Here is a 27,068-nt window from a genome sequence, read left to right as displayed (position 1 = left end):
TGAAAACAGTGTCTGATTCAACCACAGGTCCTTAATTGGGTCTGTCTGATTCAACCACAAGTTCTTACTTGGGTCTGAAAACACCCACTGATTGGAAACCGTGTCTGATTCAACCACAGGTCCTTAATTGGGTCTGTCTGATTCAACCAAAAAATAATCCCTTTATTTGGATCTGAAAACACCCCCACCCCATTTTAAACTGTGTCTGATTCAACCACGGATCCTTTCTTGGGTCTGAAAACACCTACTGATTGAAAACCGTTTCTGATTCAACCACAGGTCCTTAATTGGGCCTGTCTTATACAACCACAAGTTCATACTTGGGCCTGAAAACATCCACTAATGGAAAACAGTGTCTGATTCAACCACAAGTTCTTACTTGGGTCTGAAAACACCCACTGATTGGAAACCGTGTCTGATTCAACCACAGATCCTTAATTGGGTCTGTCTGATTCAACCAAAAAATAATCTCTTTATTTGGATCTGAAAACACCTCCCAACCCCATTTAAAACTGTGTCTGATTCAACCACGGATCCTTTCTTGGGTCTGAAAACACCTACTGATTGAAAACGGTGTCTGATTCGATCACAGGTGCTTACTTGGGTCTGAAAACACTCACTGATTTGAAACTGTGTCTGATTTAACCACAAGTTCTTCCTTGGGCCTGAAAACATCCACTAATGGAAAACAGTGTCTGATTCAACCACAAGTTCTTACTTGGGTCTGAAAACACCCACTGATTGAAAACCGTGTCTGATTCAACCACAGGTCCTTAATTGAGTCTGTCTGATTCAGCCAAAAAATAATCCCTTTATTTGGATCTGAAAACACCCCCCCACCCCATTTTAAACTGTGTCTGATTCAACCACAGGTCCTTCTTGGGTCTGAAAACACCTACTGATTGAAAACGGTGTCTGATTCAACCACAGGTCCTTACTTTGGTCTGAAAACACCTACTGATTGAAAACTGTGTCTGATTCAACCACAAGTTCTCAACATTTAGAGTCGCCCTTACAAAAAAAATCACCAATTTCACTGGGCCAATTTTTCAAGGGGGACTTTCTGATATTTTGTCGTATTTGAAAACTTCAATAAAACACGTATCCATGATTTACAACTCTCTTCTCACAGAGGTGTCTTTATTCCAATTTTTTCACGGAAAATGCACTTTTGAATTATAAAAAAATCGTCCTACAATTTTTAAACATCATCTAATAACATGTTAGACATGTAAAATTTCTGTTTTTGGTTTTTGGCAAATTTTTTTGAGAACCTACAAATTTTGCTAATTTTGAATGAAAATGTACAAATTTGGTCAAGTCGAGGTAGAAAACTGAAATATAATTCACATTTTATTTTTTAATCTCATGAATACATTTATGGTGTTGGTGGTTTCAGGCCCTTCTAAGTGACTCCAGCGGATTTTTGGATTTCACAGTTTTGTTGAAAAATTACCTTCAAAAAGGTCAAAATTTGTACCTGCCTATATTTTTTGATCGTTTTCCTCAATTAAAATTGAAAAATTTTAAATTTGAACGTTTACAAATTTCTCAAAAAATTGAAAAATGAAATTCAGCGCTGAAACGTACCCTATTGGTGTACCTATTTCTATTTTCCAAAAATGCACTAATACAGATGAGGTAATTTTTTTTTGCAAGGAATCAGTTTAAATTTTATAGAAAATTTCACACTAGAAAATTTTTTTATAAATTAAAATTGTTTCTTGGCTTGATAATTAAAAATTTAATTATTTTGATTTTTTAATCAATTTCAACACCCGCCAAATCGATATTTTGATTCGATTTCAAGGCGATCTGGCTGGTGGAGCCTTCGATGGATGTTTCATTCTACGAGTAGGTAAGTAGGTACTCCAAACAGGCGCATCTCTTCTTCCTTCTCCTTGATCTTTTATTGTCACGCGGTAGTAAAAAACACAATCCTTGATATCCTCTACCCCATCCTTATGCCTTCAATATGCATAACATTAAATATATGTATTTTTAAATGAAAATAAAAATATCGTAAAAAGGCTCCTCTTTGATGTAACCGCCAGATCGCTCGCACCGCGGCCTCTTTAGCAACGCCTTCGCTTACATAGACCGTTTATACGACCCAATACTCACTTATGCCGTTGGAAATCAAACACTCGCGAGCCCGATGCCGATACCGCACGATGCTTTAATATTATTGGAAAAATATGCCAAAAATACCACACGTGTTGTGAGGGGAATTTTTTAACATGTTGAACGAGTGCGTAAAACGATATCCAACGAATTATAGGGTTGCTTTTATATAGGGTTCATTTGGTATTTGACCTTGAAATTTAATTTTCACCAGTAGATAAGTTAACTCTTCGAAAGAGATAGCAATACTAGTGCCACCCTCCTGGTGTAGAATTTATGAGCGATTCGATTCCTGTCGTAAATTATCACTTGAGGGGTTGTGCTGATGCTGACTTTTATACTAAAAAGTTCGTAAAGAAGTTATTTTATTTATTGACGATGCTTTGTCTGTACGTATATTATGTGTACACTTTCCAAGTCCAAGAATTCTTTCAACGAAACGAGATGCTATTGCTTCTTTTTCGATTTACCATCGTATATTATTGTGAGAAAATTGAATTATTCTGTGAAATAGTGTTCGTGTGTGTATGTAGACGCCTCACAGTCCTTTTAGAACTGATTGCGAGTAGATTTGAAAAATTGAAAAAATTTCTCTAGAAAATTGAAAAGAATCTGCTGAACGTGCTGAAAACGAAACATCAAATATCTGGGGTATTTCCGATTCGTGTTCTCATCTTCATAATCCCATCATAATTTAGTTTTGAACGATCAATGTATGCCAGGTGAAGAAGTTCACTTGCACTATCCGGTATCCGCAACACACACGCCGTATAATCAAACCAGATCGAAAATATAATAACCGTGAAAAGATGCGAGTAAATTTAAGGGTGGGCTGGGATGGATGGTGTTCATTGCGGAAAGAATGCATGAAACATTTCGCCTTCAGCTTTTTCAAAGTCTCTGAGTATGAGCTAAGCGTATTGAAATTCATAAAAACAGGTGGTATTACTCGGTATTTACATCCTACGATAAATTGAACTCGATATTACATTCGAACCTGGTGTTATATACACTTAAAAACCCACGCTTGCTACCAACTACGATTAGTATAGGTTTAAGGTTCACGTACATTGCAGATCGATTGCATCGTTCGACTGTGCCCTGCAATGGCTTGCCCCTTTCAGTCTATATGGTAGATGTATAGAGAAAATACATATTACTTTCTCGTTGATTAAGCTGTTAAAGTCGAAGTTGTACGAAATTATTAGGCCCTTTGGCATATGTTTCTATCGCTGTATAGTAAGAGCAACCCCCGCATTGGCTTGCGTAGGTAGGCAAACGATCACGCAATCCAATCACTCCTGCAGAACCTTCTGCTGAGCTCACAGATATACGTACCAATCTCGAAATTTTTTATTCGTCTTTCAGTTCGGAAAATAAATAAAAAAGGATGATCTATTTCGAATAGTTTATTTGTGTATAAAAAAGCTGTACAGGAATTCAAATGAGCAGCCATTACATATACGATAAACATTCGTGTAGCTTTATATGTGAAAAAAAACTACCATATAACCTATTTTATTGGATACTTATTAATGGATGTTCTCTATTCGCGAGTGAACTATATTGGTTGTTTTTTTTTAAATCGAACAAGATGTTAGAATTTTACGATAATGGAGTAAGTAAATTCGAGCTAATTCTCGACCATTCGGATCGTTGCATTTACATCGCAACAAACGAACCTTAATTACGATTACAAACATGTTAGGGAAGATGTTAGAGAAAGAGAATTTTTGCGAATTGAAGATCCGGTTTTACGAGTAAAGGAGGGGAAAATACGTGTAAATACACGTTTATAAAATTGTAGTATGCCAACGCAATGACATCCAATAAAAGTACGTACCGGAGGTATTGGATATATTGGTGGTTTACTCTGTGTACCTTTTATAATGTGGTGGTATAAGGAGCCATTGCTTAACAATAATGTATACTCTATAATTAAACTACTACGTTAGTATAAATATTTTGAACGGGACGACCTTATGTATTATGGGGACCGTGGGCAGCATTCGTTTCTACACTATAACATTCGATTGTGGGAGATTATTTCCTACAGGTTGGTCGCGCGGATTGGCTTCATACCATAAATATTACCGAGACCAGTCAACCCCATTTCCCTTGTAAGGAGCTACTCGCCTCTTCACTTTACCGAGCCTACACTCGACGTACGCGAATTTTTTCTCTCCGCGTGTAGTTTAATTACGTTTCATCGGTGCCTTTCCGCATATGTTATCAAAATGTGGGCAATTTTCAATTCCAAACGACGATTTTCGTATTCTAATCCGCCAATTTTTCATTCTACACCTGGGTTAATCTATTGGTGAAATTTTCGCCGAGAAAAATATTAATGGAGGTGTCTTTACTCTTCGATAGAGATGAAATTTATCATCATTTTAGAGAGCAGTTGGTTGCTGGTTGGTGTTGCTTGCTGCTGCTGTAGAGAGGAGACCTCTGGGGTCTTGTGGGTACCGGATTTACGCTCGAATGGCATCTTATATACATCTGATGTGTATGATGTACTCTCGTTTGCATGTTTGTATGTACGTAGTTTATAGGATACTTAGGCTATTAATGTGACGATGAGTCGAATATAAGCTGCGATACGATCATTAACCATTTATGTAATTATCTTCTCTATATTGGCCTCCTTTTTTTTCTCTCACTCTCGTTGTTGTTATTTCACCTAGATGCGCAATTAATCAGATAACTATATTCGTTTCGCTGTATGGCTTAGCCGACAATCGTCTGTATTTTCCTTTGGATTTAAATACGCGCAATGCCGCGTGTAAAGAGTGATCGAATTATTGGATGAAATGCGATAAAAATTATGTAGTTCCTGTTTTTCATATCTGTTTATATTTATTTGAAGTTGAAGTATTTAGAAATGAAATTCTTGTATAGGAATAGAAAATACGAACATTCAGTTTTTGATACGAAAATAGAACAGTTTGGGAACCATTGCTGGAAAAATTATAGATTTTACGTAATGATACGAAAGCGAGGGTCGAGGAGTAATGAGAAATAAAAAAGACTCGATTCAAAGTTTTGGAAAAAATATAAACTTTCGAAAGCCTTTCTCGGTCTTCAAATAAAAATTATTACTTTTTTGCGAAACGAAACGAAACGACAATAAACGACTTCATCAAATGATAATATTTCGCTGCAAAATGCATTATTTTTAAACGATAAGGAATTTTTTGTTATCCTGTGTTCCAGTTTTGTTGTTTGGTTCATTGACAATTTTTTATGGAAATAGATAAAAAACAATGAGTTCTCAAAATCGCCAACATTTATGAATAATATAATTGATGTGGATTTTCATTTTGTACCTAGTTGTTTTTGGAGTACGATTTCTGTGGAAATGAAATAAGTACATCTCGTAAAATGGCCTTGTCAATGCAAATATTCATTTGATTTTGGCAAAACGATGTTGGAGCTGAAGAGAAGACCATTGTGCTTGAACCGGTTCAATTTTAATAACTTGTTTCAATTTTTTGGAATTTAAATAATTTGCTGAACTACCTAGGCTTGTAGTAAATTTGTCCTGACGATGTAATTTTAAAAATATAATATTTATACTCCGCTTAGTTGATGAAAAGTTTTAACGTTTTCATTTTAAGAAAAAAAATGTCACCAAATATCCAGTTTTCGAAAAAATGTTCTAGTTTTTTTTCAGAATGTTAGTTTTTGAAAAATTAAGTAATATTGTTTTGTGAAAACATTCTAGATACCTAAGTATTCCATTTAAATTTTTGAAAAATACTCTAGTTTTTGAAAAAAAATCTAGTTTCCCAATTTTTTGGAATTAAAATTGTTGGTTTTAAAAAATATTCCAATTTTTGAAAAATATTTCAATTTATAAAAATTCTCCAATTTTTGAAAAAATATTTTATTTTTAAAAAATATTTCAACTTTTAAAAATTTTCCAATTTTTGAAAAAATATCTAGATATTTTATTTCTGAAAAATATTTCAATTTTTAAGAAGTATTCCAACTTTTGAAAAATCCTCTAGTTTTTGAAAAAAAAGTCTAGCTTCCTAATTTTTTGGAATAAAAATTGTTGTTTTTAAAAAATGTTCCAATTTTTGAAAAAATATTTCAATTTTTGAAAAGTATTCCAATTTTTAAAAAGTACTCTAGTATTTGAAAAATATTTCAATTTTTTAAAAATATTCCAACTTTTTAAAAGTATTCCAATTTTTGAAAAATACCTACTCTAGTTTTTGACCCAACTTTTTGGAATAAAAATTGTTGTTTTTAAAAAATATTCTAATGTTTTAAAAAATTTTCCTATTTTTAAAAAAATTTTTTAATTTTTGAAAAATATTCCAATTTTTGGAAAGTATTCCAATTTTTGAAAAAAACTCTAGTTTTTGAAAAAAAATCAAGTTTTTTAATTTTTTGGAATAAAAATTGTGGTTTTTGAAGAAATGATGTAGTTTTTGGGAAACATTTCAATTTTTCAAAAAAATATAGGTAACCTACCCACCTATTTTGGAAAAAAGTTCTAGTTTTGAAAAAATATTTTGCTTTTTTATTTTTTGAGAAGGTAATTCTCTGTAGGTTTTAAATCCACTTTTCAAATGAAAATTCAGTCCTGTTTTTGAAAATTATATTCCAGTTCTGTTTTTTCAACAAATGCCTAATCCAGCTTTTAAAACAAAATTTTTCTATTTTTTTTTTAAAAAAATATTCCAGTTTTTGTAGAAAATTCAATTTTTTTAAGAAACTTTGTAGTTTGAAAAAATAATCTAGAAGTTTTTAAAACAAATTTTTACATTTTTTGAAAAAATCTTGTTTTTGAAGACAATTTAGTGACCAAAGAACGTTTTGCTTTTCAAAAAAATTCAATTTTCGAACAAAACTATTCTAGTTTTTTCTAAAGAAGTGTTTTAGTTTTATTATTTTTTTATTTTTTGTAAAAAATCTCCTCGGGTTTTGAAATGCATTTTATGCATTTTACATAGAAAAAAATTCTACTTTTTGAAAAAATATTCAATTTTTTTTCAAAAAGTTCAATTTTTAAAAATTATTCTTGCTTTTCAAAACAATGTTCGAGTTTTTCAGTTTTTTAGTTTTTCAAAAAATATTCTAGTTTTTGAAAATGAAGATTCCTTTTTTTGAAAAGACGTTCTAATTTTTGTATTTTTTTTGCTTGAAATTTTTTTAAAGCTGTGAGAAAGTTTTGACACGTACTTCTTTTCGACTTGTGAGTGATCTATAGGTGGATCTCTGGTGGTTTTTGTCAAGCAATTTTGGCTCATTTTCAGTTAATTTTGTTATTGTTTGCGTACAATTTTTGTTAATTTTTATAATCTTTATATTTTGTTTCGTTTAGCTTCAATGTTGAGGCATTCTTTCAATTTTCAGTCGGTATAGTACTTATTTTTATGTCATAAGAAACTCTAAATATGTTTTATGCAACTTTTGTCAAGTTTTTTGTCAATTTTTGGTACTTTACTCTTCATTTGTTTTTTTTTGTTTTTTTTATTTTTCAAAATTCCATTTCACTTTGACAGTAAATATTTTGATGAATGTTTCGTAATTGTTGGCATTTTTTCAAAATTGATATTTTGAATTTTTTTTGCAACGTTTTGCTCAAATTTTGTGATGTAACATCAACTTTTAGTCATTTTCAACCTTTTTCGTGACATTTTAACAAATTTTCGAACTTTTTCTTCAAAATATAAGTGGTAATTTGTTTTTCATAATAAAATGGATTTGAAAATTAGCTTACCCAACTACCTATTTGTTATTTTGGGAGGGGGGGGGGGTACTATGTTCTAAAAAAAATATTTTGTTGTGAAGAAGTGAGCAGGAATTCTAAACAACGTCAACAATTTTTCTTTTTATAATTTTGTGGACATGCATGTAAAATTTCCATGACTTTATGCCAATTTCTTTCTCTGTTTTCCATCTTATTGTTAATTTATATTTTTCCTGCCTCTCTCAATTCTGTGCAATTCTTTCAACTTTCTCTGCAAAAAGGACCTTGAATTTCAGTACAAAAATTATTCGTTAAAACGAACAAATTACATTCGGCAATTGACCTTGAAAACTTACCCTTTGAATTTCCAGCATCTCTGGTCATTTTTACGACATGCGACGTATATGACGAGAAAGAATATTGAAAACAGGGTTGATAATACGTATTTATATTGTAATGAACTCGACAGTTTAGTGTTTTTTCTCCTACTCTGCCAAGGGCACACGGTGACATTGTTAATGGTTGTTGTTTTTATGGGGTTTGAAGTGGCCGGTCGCGTTTTAAATGTCAATTAATTTATGTATACGCATCTCATCACACTGCGTGATACTCGTAAAAAGCTTTAATACTATATATACGTAGCTCGTAGCTTGTAACAAAAAAAAAAAAGTACCTACGTCGTCTCTCGATATTAATAAATTGTTTTTTCTCCGTTGTTTTACAGATATCGCGATCGACTGGTCAGATCACGCTTTATGGTGGCCTCACAGAAACAAATGGCTGACTAGAACACGATCGACGTTAGATCAATATGGCGTACAAGCAGATGCAGTTTTACATTTTACACCGATGCATAAAACGTTAAGATTACAGTTACCAGATTTGCGATACTTGGATTGTAAAGTGGATTTTTCAATTAAGACGTTCAACGCTGTAATGCAACTGTGCAGAGAATTAGGTGAGTTGAAAGTATTGACCCTGGAGGTCGTTCTCACGCGAGCCTTTATGGGCAAACACTAACAGAGTACGTTGATGGTAGTGTAAAAAGTTCAGGGGTGTGTAGTGTAGTGTGCAAAGGTCAGACCCTAAGCTATTTCGTTATTCGGTCCACCCTTTTGGGTAATAAATTTTGCCACTATTTGTAAAACGTTTTGCCCCCGTTTTGTTACAATTAACGCGTTTCCCTTATAAATTCGTACGTATCATTTTTAAAACGACTTCCATAAATAGCCTTATATACACAGTAAAGGGTACCTACCGTACGACTCGAGGTGCGGTGTTTTTTCCGCTCTCGTGACCCCGCGAATGTATTATTGTCTATTTATGGATAAAGGCGCCGCCAACGACGACGACAACGACGACGACAACGACGACGACGTCGTCCAAGGTGTAAGCACGAGATGCTGCACTATGCACATGGGTTACTTATTCTTATATGTGTACATGTGGAATCTGCTAGCAGATATTTTAATCGATTGAGTCATTTTATGTGGAATTTATCGTGGAATTTTCTTTTTTTCTGAGCATGTGTGAGCTGGATTTGAATTTAAAATGTGGATACGATATAAATAAGCTCTTGAATCGATTGATTGCATTTTGAACTGTTTTGGGGGCTTTAGCAGGTTTTTGTATGCTTCAGTTTTTGAATAATTATGTAGAAATGATCGAAATGAACGTCTGTATTATTTTTCCATTCGTATAAACAAATCTTGAAATTGGATTTTTGAAGAAAAAAAAGTGCAAGTTGAAAACATCTTAGGTTTTCGATTCTTCAAGTTTCATTTTCATTTTTTGGTGAATTTTTGAAAATTTCTACCGAGGGCAATTTCGTTTTTATTTTTTGAATTCGAGTTTCTTTTCAAAATTATGCAAGTGCCTCACATCAGCTTTTTTTAGCAACTGCGAAACCGGTAGTTCACTTTACGATTGCGAATTTAATATAATCTATACCGGATATTCTACTCATAAATCGATCGAGTTTTTTTTTATTGGTTCAAGTCGATAAATTCGTTGAAAAAGCCCACGTAATAAAAAAAAAAATTTACTAGTTTGTTAATCTATAGTACATATTAGGCCCTATTTGTGAATATTAAAAATGTACTTTAGATATAATTATTGCATAACTTAGTCGAGTTTTGTTTATTTTATCATATTATCGTTTATTTACAAATGGCTCATGCCTGCCTATACCTTTGTCAATTTGAAACGTTCAGGTTGAAGTTCTTTCAACTGATACTCGTATTTTTAATGTCACAATGTGGCATATATTCTCACGTAGAGGCAGTGAAAGTGTTTTGAAAAAAAAAGAAATGATTTGAAAATTGCCTTACTTTTTTAAAGCAGTGCTTCAAATTTAAAGTAACTTATATCTTTTTACTCCAAGGACCAGAAATGATCTGAAAAATAAAGAAAATTTCTTTAAAATCATAAAAAATTATCAAATGCATATTATTTTACAAAAATTAATGAAATTGTTATAAAAATGATTGAAAATGTCGTAGCAGTACCCCAGTCTCCAATCGAGGGAGTGGGGGGAATTTATTGTTAAAATATTGGAATTCTAGATTTGATCAGACTTGATTGGTCAGATCAGTTCAGACCTGAACAGATTCAATTATTCCCCCCCCCCCCCCCCCCCGGGAATGTTAAATATTATTTAATTTTTTTCATCATTTTTTCAAATTGTTAAAACAAAAAATTTTATACGTATTTTTTGTTTGTTTTTTTAGCAATTTTTTCTTTTGGGTTTTCATTCAATCTTTGTAGTATTTCAATGAGAAGCTATCATCAGATACTTATTCTCTAAAATTCTAGAGGGAATAACGATTGAATCCGATCGTCAGATCTAATCTGATCAAAACTCTGACCTGATCAGTATAAATCATCTGTTTGAATCTGGCATCTGTTCAAATAATTATGTCAGATCAATTGAACCCAACCCATGGAATGTTCATTGTCCAGATCTGATCAGATCCCATCTTTTTCTGCTGGGTTCTTTGGAAGACTTTTGTATAATATGTACATCATTTATCAGATTTATTCTGATCTGATTAGAAGCCATCAGCTTTAGCTAATTTAATCTATTTGATCTGGTATGATCTGAACTGTGATCAGATCCCATTTAGTCTGATCAATTGATCATTCAGGTCGTCTGATCAGATCTATTCAGATCCAATTAGTGCTCCCTATTGGATCTAATCACGTCTGAACAGATCTGATCTGATCAAAACGTTTATGTGATTAGATCTGGTCAGATCAATGGTGATCTACTCTGATCAGTCAGATCTAATTTGATCTGATCTGATCTCATTGGTCTAAAGTCTGATCATCTATCTGATCAATCTAATCCGATCAAACCTTTGATATGATTAAATGTGGTCAGATGTGATTAGATTCGGGGAACGTCCTGATCTGATCTAAATCTGGTCTGATCAATCTAGTTTGATCTAAACTTTACAGTGTAGCCAGGTACAATCAGGCCTTCCTTATTGGATCTGATCCGGTCTGAACGAATCTAATCCTATCAAACCTCTGATGTTATTAGAATGACCGGATGTGATCTGATCTAATTTGATGTGATCTAATCTATTTTGATCAATCAGATTTGATTTGATCTATTAATGATATGGTCTGATGCATTCAGGCTTTCCCTTTTGAATCTGATCTGGTCTGAATGGATCTAATCCGATCAAAACTTTGATCTGACTGGTTGATCTCGGAGTAGATTTGTGGTACGTGGTCAGATCTGGCCCTAGGCCAAATTGGATCTATCCGTAGAAACTTAATGTAATATTGAAAAAGTAAATAGTATAATTTTTTCTCAATTTTTCATTTTTTACAAAAATTGCTCCATTTTTTGAAACTTTTTATAATTTTTGAGTCGTGCTTAATATTTTTTTTTGCTCAAACCTATTTGATTTTTTAATTTTTTTTCAGCCATTACTGATTTTTGAAATTTGTTGTTTTTTTCGTTTTTATGAAAAAAAGAGAAATGTTCCGCACTTTTTGAGCACGTGACTCATTTTCAATTTTTGAAAATTTTTTTAATCATTTTTCTTTTATTTTTGAGTAAAATGATTTACTTTTTTTCAGTTTTGGTTTTATTTTTCAATGATTTCGATTTTTTCTTCAACTTGAAAAAATCCTTAAATTTTCGTACATCAACAAAATACTATTGAATATGTTTCCAGATAACCCCATTTCATAAATTATTTTCAAATTACTGTTCTCAATTTTTTTTGTCTCAATTTTTGTATTTCAAAAATATCACTTGATATTTTTCAGCTACTGACAGTTTTTCAATTTGACAATTTTTTTCCAAATTGAATTTTGCCATTTTCTTCCAACTTCACATTTCACAAAATATGTTTTTTTTTTTTTAGATTAGGTACCTTAAGTTTTTCCTGCAAAAATAATTTTTCACTTTTTTCATTTTTATGAAAATGTTTGTCAATGTTTTGTTTACTTACTTTTTTTATCTCGTTTTATAATTTTTTTTTACAAGTTTTTCAACATCAGAAAAATATTGCAATTTTTTCATCTTACAGTTCAGTCAAGTTTCATCATTTTGTTACATGAAATATGATCATCATTTTTCCGTTTCAGTCTATTTTATTTTATTTTATTTTATTTTCATCTTTCATCATTCAATTTTTTAAATAAATATTATTAGATATATTATTAAGGTCGTTGGGGCATAGGCACATTGTTAGTGAATACAAATTAGTTAGGTATACCAGGTGTTCTCTAAGAGGTGTCGAATAATTCGCCTGACAATAGAGCAACCCAAACTACACGAGTGTGAATTGATTTGCCGACCCTACAAATGAAAGGGGCAAAATTATGATTATCAAAATGTCGAATCTTCAAACTTGCACTGCTCTTGAAATATTACAGAAAGGTTTGAATGTTGTTGCCCAATGTTGTGATGCTTTAATGGAAACTTCAAAAAGCTCCTCTCGATTTTAGCACTGTTGCAAAATTAATTGAACTTGGTATGAGTGAAAGATTAAAATTTTTTATATGCTTCCACTCTCCTTGAATTTGAAACGTTGAGCAAAATGTAAACGTATAACCTTTTTTGTAAAGAATTAAAAATTCTATTCTAATCTTGCAAATCTTGGCATTTTTTTCGCAGGTATAAGGCATCCAGAAGAGCTATCATTATGCAAACCATTAGAACCTCATCATTTAAAGTACAACTTGAAAGATTTATCGCACAAGAAATACCTTCGGGAAAACAATATACCCGTGTCACCGGACACCAATACTTTCATCGCTAACCAAAGTCCAGCAAGCTCAACCGGTAGTCTCGATAAAACACCTCCTTTTATTTGCGGACCAATTACGCCAATGAAACACACAAGTACACCCATCAGTTCACCTGTGACGGTAAGAAAAATTCCATCTCCAGTACTACTCACACTCTTATAGCTATACCTACATTATTATAATTTAATAATTTTTTCTCTCCGCCTATAGCCCACAGGTACATGGAGACGAAACGGTCATGCTGAGATTAACGGTAACGTAACAACTCTGGAATTATTAAACGGAAGCTTAGAATCGTCACTGGCCCATAGTCCAGCTTCTCCTAGTCATGAAGCACGTGTCAGATTAGTTCGACCGAAATCATTAGCGGAAAAAGCTCGTATGAATGTTGCGTGAGTATTTTCAAAAATTTACCAAGTATTCCTATACCTATTACTATTCGATTTCGTTTTGGCGTTCGGCAGATGATAATTAGATATATCGTCAATAGGCTACCAACCCTATCCCTATTCCCTAGAGTATCGTGTTTTCGACCAATTAAACCATTCGCGCAATTTCAATTTGATAATTAAGCAATTAACGTAAACTATAATTAAACATTACGTCTCCGTTAAATTTACTACATGTAACGGGGTACCTATTAGATTCTACATGGAATGGAACCAGTTTCAAGCCAATAAACCAATTTTTTGAGTTGGCTTTTTTATACTTTGGTAGTCTTTACGGAGCCATTGTTTTCAAAATTTTCATTGTTTCGAAAAAAGCTTTAAAAAATACTACTTTTTATCGAGGTTTTTTTATTTATTTTTTTTTGTTCCTATTGTTATACTTAGGTATGCAACTTTAACGTAATTAAATTTTTAAATTTCTTAAACGAAGACGTGTAATACACCGAAACTATGAAATACTTGGGCGAGTAGTAACAAAATAAAATTTTATTGCTTTTCGTCAAGTACAAGCGTACAATACCAGTTGCTAGTTTTAATAAATAACTTTATTACGTATACGCTTGTATTATTTAAATAGCGAATCGTAATAATTCTTAATCGAATAAACAGTAGTTCTGGTCTGCGTGTATTGTGTTGTGTAGATATGCAGAATTTCAATCATTCTCGGTGTATTTTAGAAATAATTAGACTTTTAACGAGTGAAAAATTTCTACATATGAGGTATTAATCTCTTCTCGGAGCCAGGCTGTAGAAATCATTACACGAGGTGTCTCGTCGAACGTCTGCTTTGCTCTGGTTTATTTTGAGAGAAATATCAATAATGAAAAGTCGTAGTCTTTTGATGAAATTATGTTTTGAACTTCGTTCAAAATTAAAAAAGCTGCGAGGATGGTTATTTTTGAGAAAAAAATTCTTGATTTGAACAAATTAGTGTTTCACTCACAAAAAAAAAATATTTTAGTTTTTGAAAAGTACCTACTCTCTTTTTGAGAATGCAGCTTTATTCGTGTTGAAAAATTCATTTCAAGGGGAAAATGGTTGGGTTTGATGAGGTCTAAGAGATTCAGAGGAATGTCCAGGTAAATTAGGTCTGATCTGGCCTGGTCTGATTAAATCTATTCAGATCTGGTCGCGGTCAGAACCAATCAGGTCTCTCTTATTAGATTTGATCATCTCTGAACAGTTCTAATTCGTTCAAAACTCTGATCCATTGGATTCGGAGAATGTCCAGATCTGATAAATCAGATCTATTAAAATCTAGTCATATCCAGTTTAGTCCGGCATATGACAATAGGAGTAATTGCAGCCCCCCACCGATCCTCCGGGACAACTTTTTTCTTAAAGGGGACATCCTGAGGAACATTTAAAAGTAAACTTGCCCAAAAAAAAGTTGGCCCTACTTACAAAATGGCGTCCATTTTGATTGACAGGTCAGCCGAAATCGCAGATTTTGCGTTTCAACAAAGGACTTTCACGAAATTTTTCAAACCTTACAGAGGTAGATCAAAAGATCATGCAAAAATTTATCACCTGTCAAAATTTCAAGTGCTAAAGTGCGTTTTTCGATTTTTGGTGAATTTTTGAAAATCCAATTTAGGCCAAAAATGAGGGAAAAAATCAAAATTTCATCAAATTGACCAAGAAAGTTGAAATTTGGGATATACCCTATTATCGACATGCCAAATCGATTGGAAACAGTTTCAACTCGTTTTGAGCATTTCTGGAGCCTCCAGCAGATTTTTGAAACTCGAAATTCCCACAAAATTCCATCAAATTGGAGTTGTAAAGCTGAAATTTATTATTGAAAACTAATTTCAATACGCTACGAAGTACTGCAGGTGAATTTCAAGTCGTTTTTGAGTCTCCAGCGACTTTTTGAAAATTCCTGAAGCCTCCAGCAGATTCTTGAAACTTTGAATTTTCACAAAATGTCATCAAATGGAGATGGACAGCTGAAATTTACTCTACACTCCAATTTTAGCACCCTCTGAAGACCACTTTAGGTGGGTTCAAGTCATTTTAGAGCCTCCAGCGATTTTTTTAAAAAATTGCTGGAGCCTCCAGTATATTTTTGAAATTTTTTGATAATGTGTAATTACTATAATTGCATTTTTTTGAAAGAATGAGCTACTTTCTGTTTGTACCTACTCTTGTTTTTTAAAAAACATGTTGTAGTTTTCAAAAGATATTGAATTTTTTAAATTATACCTTTTTGTGGTTTTTGAGGATAGGAAGCCTGGTTTTTTTTTTTTTTTGAAAAATATTTTAATATTACTCATTTGTAAAAAAAAAAGTACTTACCTATTTCATTTAAAATTGGAATAATTTATTCTAGTTTTGAAAAAGAAATCAATTTTTAGAAAAATAGTCCAAGCTTTAAAAAAGATTATCATATTTTTTTTCTGATAAATAATATTCTAAATCTTACCAATTTCTAAAAAATTACATCACTTTTCCAACCGGTTACATTTTTTTCAAAAATTGCCCAAAAGTATCACTTTATGTGCCAAAAATTGCCAAACTGCTTTACTTTTTTGCTAAAAGTGCCAACATTTCCAAAAAGAGACATTTTTCACTCAAAAAAGTCGCAAAAAAGTCTCATTTTTCGACGTAAATTAAAAAAAAGTAACACTTTACCAGTAATTTCTTAAGTCTTGTTTTTTGCCAAAAATGACCAAAATTCATGTTTTTTACCTCAAAATACCGAAAAAGTTCAACTTCTTTGCTAAAAAAAATTGATAATAAGTTTCACTGTTTTTTCAAAAATTGTTCAAAAAATCGTTTTTGTTTTTTTTTTGTTAAAAATTGCCAAAAAAATTTCTGTGTTTTGCTAAAATGTTAAAAATTGCCACAAATAATTCTCACTTTTATTGTGAAAATTGCCAAAAAAAAGTCTTGCTTTAGTACCAAAAGATTCCGAAACAATCTCACTTTTCCAACAAAAATTTGATTTTTTTAAAAAATCAACTATCATTTTTTTGCCAGTAATTCTCAAAAAGTCCTGCTTTTGCTGAAATTGGCAACGTTTTAATCGAGTTTCATTGATAATAAATTATTGAATTTTAATTGGAATGATTTCTGTTTTGTTATTATTATTATTTTTTTTTTTAGATATTTAGTTGTAATTTTTTTTCTGCAATAAGTGAAATGTCTTGTTCACGTTTTGTATCTTTTTTGGTTATTTTTTTTTTTGTTTGGAAAAAGGAGTTCAAGCCCTGGGTTACTAACTTTGTATCCGAAAATTATGTCGAGAAGTGGCGGTGAGGTAAAAAAAACTTGAGAGTGGTTTTTTTTTAGATTTTAGAAAATACAGTGGTTGGACCATGGCTGCTGTTTATCTGATCATACTCATTCAAAATCTGAGCTATTGCAGACGTTCAGTGTCCATTGAGACTCCCTGTATAATATCCGAATCTTATGATAGGATTATAAATGTATACGAGTACTCTCAACTCTTTATAATACGAGAACGCGTACCAACGACAATAATGTAGGATAATTATTCAACTTTCTTATACTGCTCTCTTAATGCAGAGTATATTTCGGTACCTTATCCTTATCGTGTTTGCTTTATGTATGTCTAAATCTTTCGAGTTAAAAATGTAAATGTTATGGTTATAGTGGTAAACGATGTTGTTGAATTATCACTCGTATTAATCATGATATGCTATAAGAACATTATTAGGGAATTAGGGGAGAAATGAAGTCAGCACACGGATTTTTTATGTGTTACAAGAATGAATTACGACTAATTTAGGTGCGATAGGTTGTACTGTACCTATTCTCGATTGAGATGTATTTTTAGGATTTTCTCGGTTATAATATTTTTGTTGATATTATACCGGCGCCTTATCCTTATATAACTTGAGCTGTCTTAATTTGTTTTTGTATATTTTTTTTGAAAACCAACTAGTCTTGATTTTAGAGGAAGTTCTCTTGTGAATTTCGTGGAAAAAAGTCTTGAATCTGATTGTTTAATTATTTAATACCTACTTACTTGAAATTTTTTGAAACAGATTACTCGGTTTCTTTGGTACTTATAGGACTTGAGAATATTAAAATATACGTGTTAGATACTTGAATTTGAATCCATGAGAAATTTTATCAATTTCTAATCCGATGTTTTTTTTTTAAATTTGCAGATGGTTAGATTCTTCACTATCAATAATGGAACAAGGTATCAGGGAATATGATACGCTACGACTACGATATAAATTTTACTCATTTTATGATTTAAATCCAAAAACCGACGCTGTGAGAATAAATATGATCTATGAACAAGCGAAATGGATGTTGTTGAATGAAGAATTAGACTATACAGAAGAAGAAGCTCTTATGTTCGCTGCTTTACAAGTAAGTTATGCGAAATTCAACTAATGCACATTGTCCAGGCCTGCATAAAAAATAATCCTACATGATTATCTAATTTTCTATTCGTGTTTCAGGTACAAATTAATTTACAAGCTAGTATACCTCAACCAATCAATGATACTTCGAGTATGAACGGAGTCGAAGATGATATCGACGCTGCATTGACAGATTTACAAGTCACATTAGAAGGATCGCATATTACATCTTATAACGATATCCAACGTGTACCAGAATTATCGGATTATCTACGATTTTTAAAGTACTTACTTACCTCATTGTTGATTGTTTTACGTTAATATTCTGCAATATTTATATGAAAATACTTACTGAACTTTGCTTACCTATCTATTTTTCAGACCAAAAAAATTCACCCTTAAAGCGTACAAAACATTCTGGTTCGTTTGTACGGATTTACAATTACAGTTATACAAAAGCCCAGGCGGTTCTTTAGTTCAAGTGATCAATTTACGCGATTGCGAAGTTACTCCTGACTTGAATTTATCCCAAAAGAAATACGGTATCAAATTAGAAGTGCCTAGTGCCGAAGGAATGTCCGAAATGTGGATTCGTTGCGATTCGGTATGTTTATTTTTATTCTGATCAAAATAACTGTACAGACATTTTTATTTTTTACACTGAATTGTGTGTTTTTTTGTTTTTATTTTTGTTTTTTTTTTTCAAATTAAAATTCTGTCATTTTTCTGCTCAGGAGGAACAATATGCAAAATGGATGGCAGCTTGCAAACTAGCGGCCAAAGGACGTACACTTTTTGACAACACTTACGAATCGGAAGTTAAATCGATTCTTAGCTTTTTAGAAATGCAGAAACCAGCTTTACAGCCGGCCATTTCACCGTCGTCTTTAGATATTCAACCAGATGATTATATGTCGTCTAGATACGCTAAAAAATTGAAAAACAAGGTTGGTTGTTGCTGTTGTTGTTGTTTTTAAAATGTCTATTATGTGGTTTATTATGCGGAGGGGAGGGGGGCTTTGGCATAGGGAAAGATAAGAGGGTGACAGTGACACTGTAGATTTAGAATTTTTGGAGACATTTTTTATACTCGTAATATGTCAGTGAGAAAGATTTTTTTATAAAAATACGAGATGAATTCGCATAAAAAATTATGAAAAGAACTAAATGATATAACATTTTTGAATAATTCTAAAAAATCCACGATTGTAAATTTTCAACATTTGAAAATTTGATGACTTTTTCTGTTGGCCAAGTGTTAAAAAAAAAACGTACAATTTTGGGAAAATTCTCACTTGATATTTTCCCAGCAAAAATTGAGAAAAACACTAGTTTTAAAAAATCAAGAAAAAAAATGTAAAACTAAACAACTCCAAAAACTCATTAATTCCATTTTCAAATTTTTTTCCTATTTAAATTTATTCAAACAAAGAAAAATAAACTTGAATTTATAAAATCATTTTTAAAAAATGAAAAAATTGAAAAACTTATGTGAGAATTGAGAAAGTTGAAAAAATTCTAAAGAAAGAAATGTGATGGTAAATTTTTTAAAAATTAAAAAAAAGTCAATCATATTTTTAAAAAAAAGCAGAAAAATTTACTTCAATTCAAATTCAAAAATTTATTCTTTAGGGACCAAAAAAATCATTTGAAACGAATGTCAACGTCAAGTAAAATTTTAATGGGATAAATATTCTAATTAAATATGGAATTTGAAAATGAAAAATTGATCCATTTTGCAATAAAAATCACCTAAACCTCAATTTTATTATTAAAAATATTTTGTAAACGTAGAGAAACGATTTCGAAAAAAATTATTTTTAGTACATCGATAAAATATTCTTTGAAACACATTTCAAAAAGAAAGTCAGACATTCAAATTTTTTTTTTTTTTTTGACATTTTTTTATACTGGGCGTGAAATTTGAAAAGATTGAAAAGATATTCTAAAAATAAAAAGCCCTCAGAAAATTAAAATTCTAAAAATCCAATTGAAAACAAACTCTAAAATTTCATTCATTTATTCATTTTGTGTACCAATTTCTGTTTTAATTTTTTTTCCACATTGAAAAACTTCAGAAAAAAATGTATTGAAAATCATCAACTGATTATCATTTTTGGAAGTCATTTTCTAGTAAAAGCATGATCCAGTGATGAATCACAATCGTATGGTTTTTAAAAAAATAACAAAATTAATTTTGAAACAAATTATTAATTTTTAAAACCTTATTTTGAAGAATAAAATCGCAAGTAAAATTTTTTTGAACAAAATTTAAGCTGCTGAAAAGTCAATTTTCACTTGACATGTTGGAAAACTTCTTTTTAAAAAAATCAAAATTCAAATCGAGTATGAAAATTTTTGATTTTTTAGATTAATTTTCGTTTCGTGAGCTGTATTTTAAAAACCATTTTTTAGGCTAAAATACTTGTGAGATATTTTTTTGAATTTTAAAGACTCTTAAAAAAAGGTTAAAGGACTAAGTGAATTTTTTTTTACCAAAACAATATTTTAGGTGTATTAGGAGGATTTTTATTTTGAAGTGCCTTATTTTTTACTTCACTTTATTACCCTCTATTTCGTTTCCTTTTCTTTCTAAAAAGTAAAATTTTAAAATTAATTTTTGATTGAAAAAGAAAAAGGAACCCAGAATTTGGAAAATTCAGACATTTTACGTAAAAAAAACAAAAAAATGAATAAATTAATCGCAATCGATCAAGTTTTTTAAAAACTGCCTATAAAAATATGTAATTTTTTAATTTTGTAATTTTTCATTTTCATCTTGTAAAGCACTAAATTTTTTAGAAATTTTGTGTTGAATTTTTTGTATCAGTCTTTTTTTTTACTATAATTGAATAGTGATAAACTTTTTATGCAGAAAGTAACTCAAAAAAATCAAAGGCTTGAAAAATGATTTAAAATTCTTTAATTTGCCATTTTTTATTTAATTTTATTTTTTTCCTTATAAAAAGTCTGCCTTTTTTCAACTTATTGTTTCATTTCATTTTTTTTTTTTTCAATTGAAAATTGCTTTTAAAATTTTATGTTTAGCTAGAAAAGAAGACGAAATGGGGGGGGGGTGGAGTAAGGATAATTAGACATTTCAAAATAAAAACCGTTCTATATCACAGATAATTGTGTTCTTTTTTAATAAATAAAATGAATAAAAATTAGTCCTTCGCTTTTTTCTTTTTATAAAATTTTAAAAATATTTTACAATTTTTGAATTTTAATATTTATGATGATGGTTTGTTTCGATGAAAAAAAAAGTGTCAGAACATAAATCGCTAATTTCCCTCCTTCCCCCTCATTTTTTCACAAATGTTATGTTTTTTTATTATTATTTTCAATTTGAATGCAAATTTAATTCATATTCACGTTTTTCGTATGTTTCGTAGGCGATACAGAGAATCTTGGAAGCCCACGCCAATGTGAAAAATTTAACGTTGGCAGAAGCTAAAATGAATTATATCAAAGCATGGCAATCGTTACCAGATTTTAGTGTGTCATTATTCATCGTTAGATTATTAGGTAGTAAAAAAGATGAATTATTAGGCATCGCTTCGAATAGAATCATGCGAATGGATCTTACCAGCGGAGATCACGTAAAAACATGGATGTATAACACCGTAAAGGTACGTAATTTATCATTACATTCGCTTATAAAATTACTCGAATAATTTTTCTAGTACATCGTTTTCAACTACATTTTTTTCCTTTTTCATTTCAATCCAGGAATGGCGAATCAACTGGGAAATAAAACACATGATGATCGAATTCGACAAAGATAAATTAGTATTCGCTTGTCAATCAGCGGATTGTAAAGTCGTCCACGAATTCATCGGTGGTTATATATTTTTATCAATGAGATCGAAAGAAGCCAATCAATCACTGAACGAAGAGCTTTTCCACAAATTAACCGGCGGTTGGGTGTAAAAGAGTCTGTTTTTTTCATGGAATCGACTCGTTAAAAATAGAATAATTTTTTTTAGTTGTTGAATTTTAACCATTGTTAAATGTTGTGTTTGTGTAACCGATAAAATATCCCCTGGAGGGTATAAATTTTTTGAAAAATTTATCGGATTGTACTTATATATTCGTGTATTTTTTTTATATGTTTTATTTATATCGTGTTATTTACCAAAATGTTGTTTTAAATGTGTATTTACTCATTTCATATGTAACTGGTTTACACTGAAAGCATTAAGAAATAAGTAATAACCACCTCGAATCGTACGAACGAAGCATTGTTTGAATATTTAAAATCAGTATTACTTAATCTTTTTATCTTTACGAGCTTAAAAAATTGTCCACCAAAATGCATTTTTTTTCAGTCTCTGGAACAACTTAATTAAGCTATAGTGTTATTCGCCTTCAATGTAATTTTTACTATTTAACATTGAAACTTACCATTTTTTTTTCTTTAATTTTAATTTTTCTTGTTTTTTCTTCTTTTTTTGTGTGTGTTTATGTACATTGTAAATATTGTACATATCATTTGTAAATTTCAAACGTATTCTTTTTAAATGTTGAAAAATCGTTTTTTTTTTCGCCATATCATATTCATGGCACTATGACGAGTAGATGTGAATTATATAGTGTGGTGTTTTTGTGATTGTAGATGTTAAAGGAAAAAAAAATCGAAAATTGTGTAACCTATTGTTTTTTTTTGGAGATGTTTTCTTTCTTTTTCTTTTTTTCGCATTAATTTTCTTCTCTTTTTCTAATAACGAAATTTTTGTTGCGTTTGTTTAATTAATTAACCAATTAAAAATTATTAAATATCACATTAGTAGATACCTGTTGCTATTATTGTGTCACTACGAACTCGTAATTATTAAAATTATTTTTTCAAATATTACCTACAGCGATTTAATTATGTAGTTGCAATTTGAAATTATTATTGTCTGTTTCGAGATTTTTTCATTTTTCGATTAGGTTTGAAAATTATTTCAATCATTTCAATTTTATATCTGTTATTGTTCTTTTCTAATTTACCTACACAACAATAATAGAAGAATAATATTCGTAATTTATTCGGACATTCGTGTTTTTAATATGTATTTTAATAAATGATTCAAAATAAGTCGTTTTCTGTTGTTTTACCGATAGCGTTTTATATTTCTTCTATATTTTATTCAAAAAAATTCAACGCTGAAACAAATTTTTCACATTTTAAATTCAATCGTTCGAATTTTAATTTCAACTCAGATGCGTGGCGCTATCTCTTGGAACATTAACAAACTACGTTGACCGCCACAGTATTAGGAGTTACGAGACCTGCTAATATCTTCTATTCTCCTGGCGACACGGCCGCTATTTCGTGCCAAATTGAAGGTTTTCTGAAATTTAACGATGTCAAATGAGTTGCATACCCAAAAGTACCAAGGCGAACCGGATCAACGATGAAATTGAGAGTTGAGAGACCTGCTAATATCCTATATTCTCCTAACAACATAACTGAATTTTTAGCTGCAATAAGACTCATTTGATCGTTTTCGCAATGTTGTATGGGTTGCATGATCACCCAAAATAAGGCGCAGGAACAGATTTATGAATTTTTCCGTATTTTATTTAATTATTTTTCAAACAGGTGGAAATTGGAATAATTGTGAAATTGTTTGCGTAGAAATTTTGAGATGAAAGCTCCAAATTTGGGCAATTGGGGGTTTCAAAAGACTCGGAGTTCATCAACGAAGAATCATTGTGAGGTATCAAAATACAGGGGTGCCCAAAAGTCAGTTTATGCCATCAAAAGTCACATACGAGTATAATTCAAGAACTAAGCCTCCTACAGAAAAAATAATGACATTGATCTGATAGGAAATTTTATCCTCTACAATTTTCTTCAATGTCATTTTTCTCTAGGATGCACCATTCGCCGGGAAAATCAACTTTTATGTCAGAAAACGTGAATTTAAAAAAAAATGAAAAAAAAATTGGGGAAAAAAATTTAAAATTAATTCAGCTGTTAATTTCAGCTATTTTTAACGTGACTCCCATAATTTGATGAAATATTAATGATCTTTTCAAAAAAAAAACACGTCAAATTTTTTTTTTTTTACAAAAACGCCAGACCCCTTGAGGGGGTGCTACCAAAATCAAATTTTGTAAAAATAAAAAAAAAATCGAGTGATATGTCAAAATGTAGGTTTTTTGGGTCGAGAAACACGAATCTGAGCTCCTTTTTTCCCTCAAACTTCTTGGGGAGATGCTACCAAAATCAAATTTTGTAAAAATAAAAAAAAAATTGAGTGATACGTCAAAATGTAGGTTTTTTGGGTCGAGAAACACGAATCTGAGGTCCTTTTTTCACTCAGTCTCTATTGGGCGGTGCTACTGAAATAAAATGTTGAAAAAATCACAAAAATTTGAGTAGTGTATCAAAATCCAGGTTTTTTGGTATTTTTTTTTTATTTTTACAAAATTTGATTTCGGTAACACCTCCCCAAGAGGTTTGAGGGGAAAAAGGACCTCAGATTCGTGTTTCTCGGCCCAAAAAACCTACATTTTGACATATCACTCGATTTTTTTTTTTCATTTTTACAAAATTTGATTTTAGTAGCACCCCCTCAAAGGGTCTGGCGTTTTTGTAAAAAAAAAAATTGACGTGTTTTTTTTGAAAAGAGCATTTACATATATTTCATCAAATTATGGGAATCATGTTAAAAATAGCTCAAATTAACAGCTGAATTAATTTTAAATTTTTTCTCCAATTTTTTTCATTTTTTTTAAATTTGCGTTTTTTGACATAAAAGTTGATTTTCTCGACGAACAGTGCATCCTAGAGAAAAATTACCCATGAAGAAAATTGTAGAGGATGACATTTCCTATCAGATCAATGTCATTAGTTTTTCTTTAGGAGGCTTAGTTCTTGAATTATATGTGATTTTTGATGGCGTTAACTCACTTTTGGGCACCCTGTACTTCAGAGCCTCCTGAGCACGAATTTGACAGTTCAGCATTAAAACCATGAAGAGTTGAAGGAGGAAGGAGTAAAAAAAATTAAAAATGAATCAAATGATCATGTGCGATATCGAAGATTATTTTTTTGTACACTTCGAACACGAATTTGAAATTACTGCAAGGATCAATCAAACCAAAAAGAAGCTTCTGAGAAAGAAGAAAAATTTGAAAATGAGTTTAAATAACATGCAAGGAATGGAAGTATATTGTTTTTCAACTTTCCAAGTACGAACTTGTCGTTTTTGTTTCTCTGCATTTCACATGACAGCTAACAGGATTCATTTTTAACACATTTTTACCGAAATAAGTTTTTGTATAAATGAAGCTGCAAAATTATTACGCTGTATTAAAAATCTATTCAAACACGAAGTGTTTTAGTTGAAAATTGAACGATTACGAAAATCTACGTAGATCGAATAAAATAATTACGATACGAAAACACAGTTTATTCTGAAAACACGAAAACGTTAAACGAATCATTCAGAACATTATTCGATAAATAAATTATACAAAATATATGAACATCGCTGGAGTATTTATGCCACTGAACATTACACTAATACACACGATAGATATGGGAAATCCCTCGAATCTTGAATAATGACTGGACGAAGACGATGTCAATCAATAAATAATCGGAAAAGGAACCAGATATTTCGTGCTCTGATATTTTGAATTATTGCACACCGCTGGATCCAAAACCTTTTTCGCCGCGGTTGGTTTCGCTCAAATTCTAAATCAACGAAAAATTGCCAACATTTCCAAAAAGAGACATTTTTCACCCATCACTTGGCTCAAACAAATGCATATTTCACGATGAATCAAACTCCAAGTCCAAGGTATGTAAAATTGACTCCCAAGATTTATCAACGACTCCACCTGCTACTTTATAGAGCTCAATTATACGTGTTTTAATCGGCAGTAGAGTTTCTTCTGGCAAACCAAACGATAGTGTTGGGAATAATCGATTATTTTGAAAATCGATGATTTCGATTACGATTATTTTTCCAATCGATTAATCGACAAAAATTTACAAAAATAATCGATTATTAATCGATTAATCGATTAATTTTTTAAGTAGCGCAGAGTAGAGATAAAGGAAAATTTTCCACGAAAAGTTTCTGGAAATTTATGAAGGAAATGTCTGGTCTCTTAAAAATGATGAATTTCCATGGGAACTTATGAAAAAAAGGTGTTGTAAATTGTCAATTGTGAGAAAATCATGAAAAAAGTTTGAATTTTTTCAAAGTATTCTAGAAAAACATAAAATTTAACCTCAAAATACATAGTATGAATCAATTTTTACGTTTTTTTCAATATACTTTTTTTTACAAGTGCCAAAGTATCGAGAATCATTGTAAAATTTTGCAGAAAAACTCGTAAAAATAAGAAAAATCCGATTAATCGATTATTTCTGAAATAATCGATTAATCTGACGATTTTTCAAATAATCGGATAATCGATTATCATCGATTATTTTTGCCGATTAATCGTCCATTTCGATTAATCGATTAATAATCGCGCAACACTACCAAACGAATCCATGAACTCGATATATTGCTCTGGAGCAACGATACACGCAAAATAAGATAAAATCTTTTGTATTTTAGGCGACGACATGAATTGGATTTTAAATTCCGTCGATCGATCAATATCGTCGGCATAAGCATCGTCGACGAATTCAACAAATCGTTTTCCTTTACGGACAATCCAAGCACTAAATTCAACATGATCTCTTTCAAGAAAAACTTCCTGTAGTAATCGTTGCTTGAAATATTTCGCTGGCTGCTGTTCGTAGAATAGAAAACTCGCGTAATTATTTATTCCATCGAAATCCGCTCCCTCCAGCATTTCATTACAATAGTAACGGATATTATCGCCATTGGCCACAGTGTTTTGCTTGATTTTATTAATTACGTCTTGGTTTTCAAAGCACAGGTTCGTTATTTTTGACAAATCTTCGCAATTGACGTGTAGACTCAGATCAGCCCAGCAATTATTCCAAAATCGTCCTTTTTCTTCAGAAGTGGCACACGAAAGAAAAGTTGGCAATAGCTGAAAATTTTTCGTATAAGGTGGAATAACATCCTTACCATGTATGTCATGGTACAATGACGTATTAGATGTAATGTTCACAACTGCCTCACGTTTCCACTCCTCAGGAGCGCCGTTCCAAATCAATACCACCTATAGTAAAAGGCCTGAGCG

General features: G+C 31.1%; 1 protein-coding gene across 1 annotated transcript in view; it reads left to right on the top strand.

Moving 5' to 3' along the window:
• Positions 1-22,980, top strand: part of LOC135846032 (unc-112-related protein-like) — a 152,244-nt gene extending 129,264 nt beyond the window's left edge. The window contains exons 2-10 of the mRNA XM_065364985.1: positions 8,556-8,789; positions 12,969-13,222; positions 13,313-13,494; positions 17,694-17,904; positions 17,997-18,181; positions 18,279-18,501; positions 18,632-18,844; positions 21,293-21,529; positions 21,630-22,980. Of these exons, the coding sequence (XP_065221057.1) occupies positions 8,556-8,789; positions 12,969-13,222; positions 13,313-13,494; positions 17,694-17,904; positions 17,997-18,181; positions 18,279-18,501; positions 18,632-18,844; positions 21,293-21,529; positions 21,630-21,830 (1,940 nt within the window). The 3' untranslated portion in view covers positions 21,831-22,980. The remainder of the gene's footprint in view (positions 1-8,555; positions 8,790-12,968; positions 13,223-13,312; positions 13,495-17,693; positions 17,905-17,996; positions 18,182-18,278; positions 18,502-18,631; positions 18,845-21,292; positions 21,530-21,629) is intronic.
• Positions 22,981-27,068: the final 4,088 nt, after the last annotated feature.

Source organism: Planococcus citri, chromosome 4, assembly GCF_950023065.1.
Source record: "Planococcus citri chromosome 4, ihPlaCitr1.1, whole genome shotgun sequence".
NCBI lineage: Eukaryota > Metazoa > Arthropoda > Insecta > Hemiptera > Pseudococcidae > Planococcus > Planococcus citri.
The sequence above is the reverse complement of the archived record's forward strand: the minus strand, read 5'-3'. Positions and strand labels throughout refer to the sequence as shown.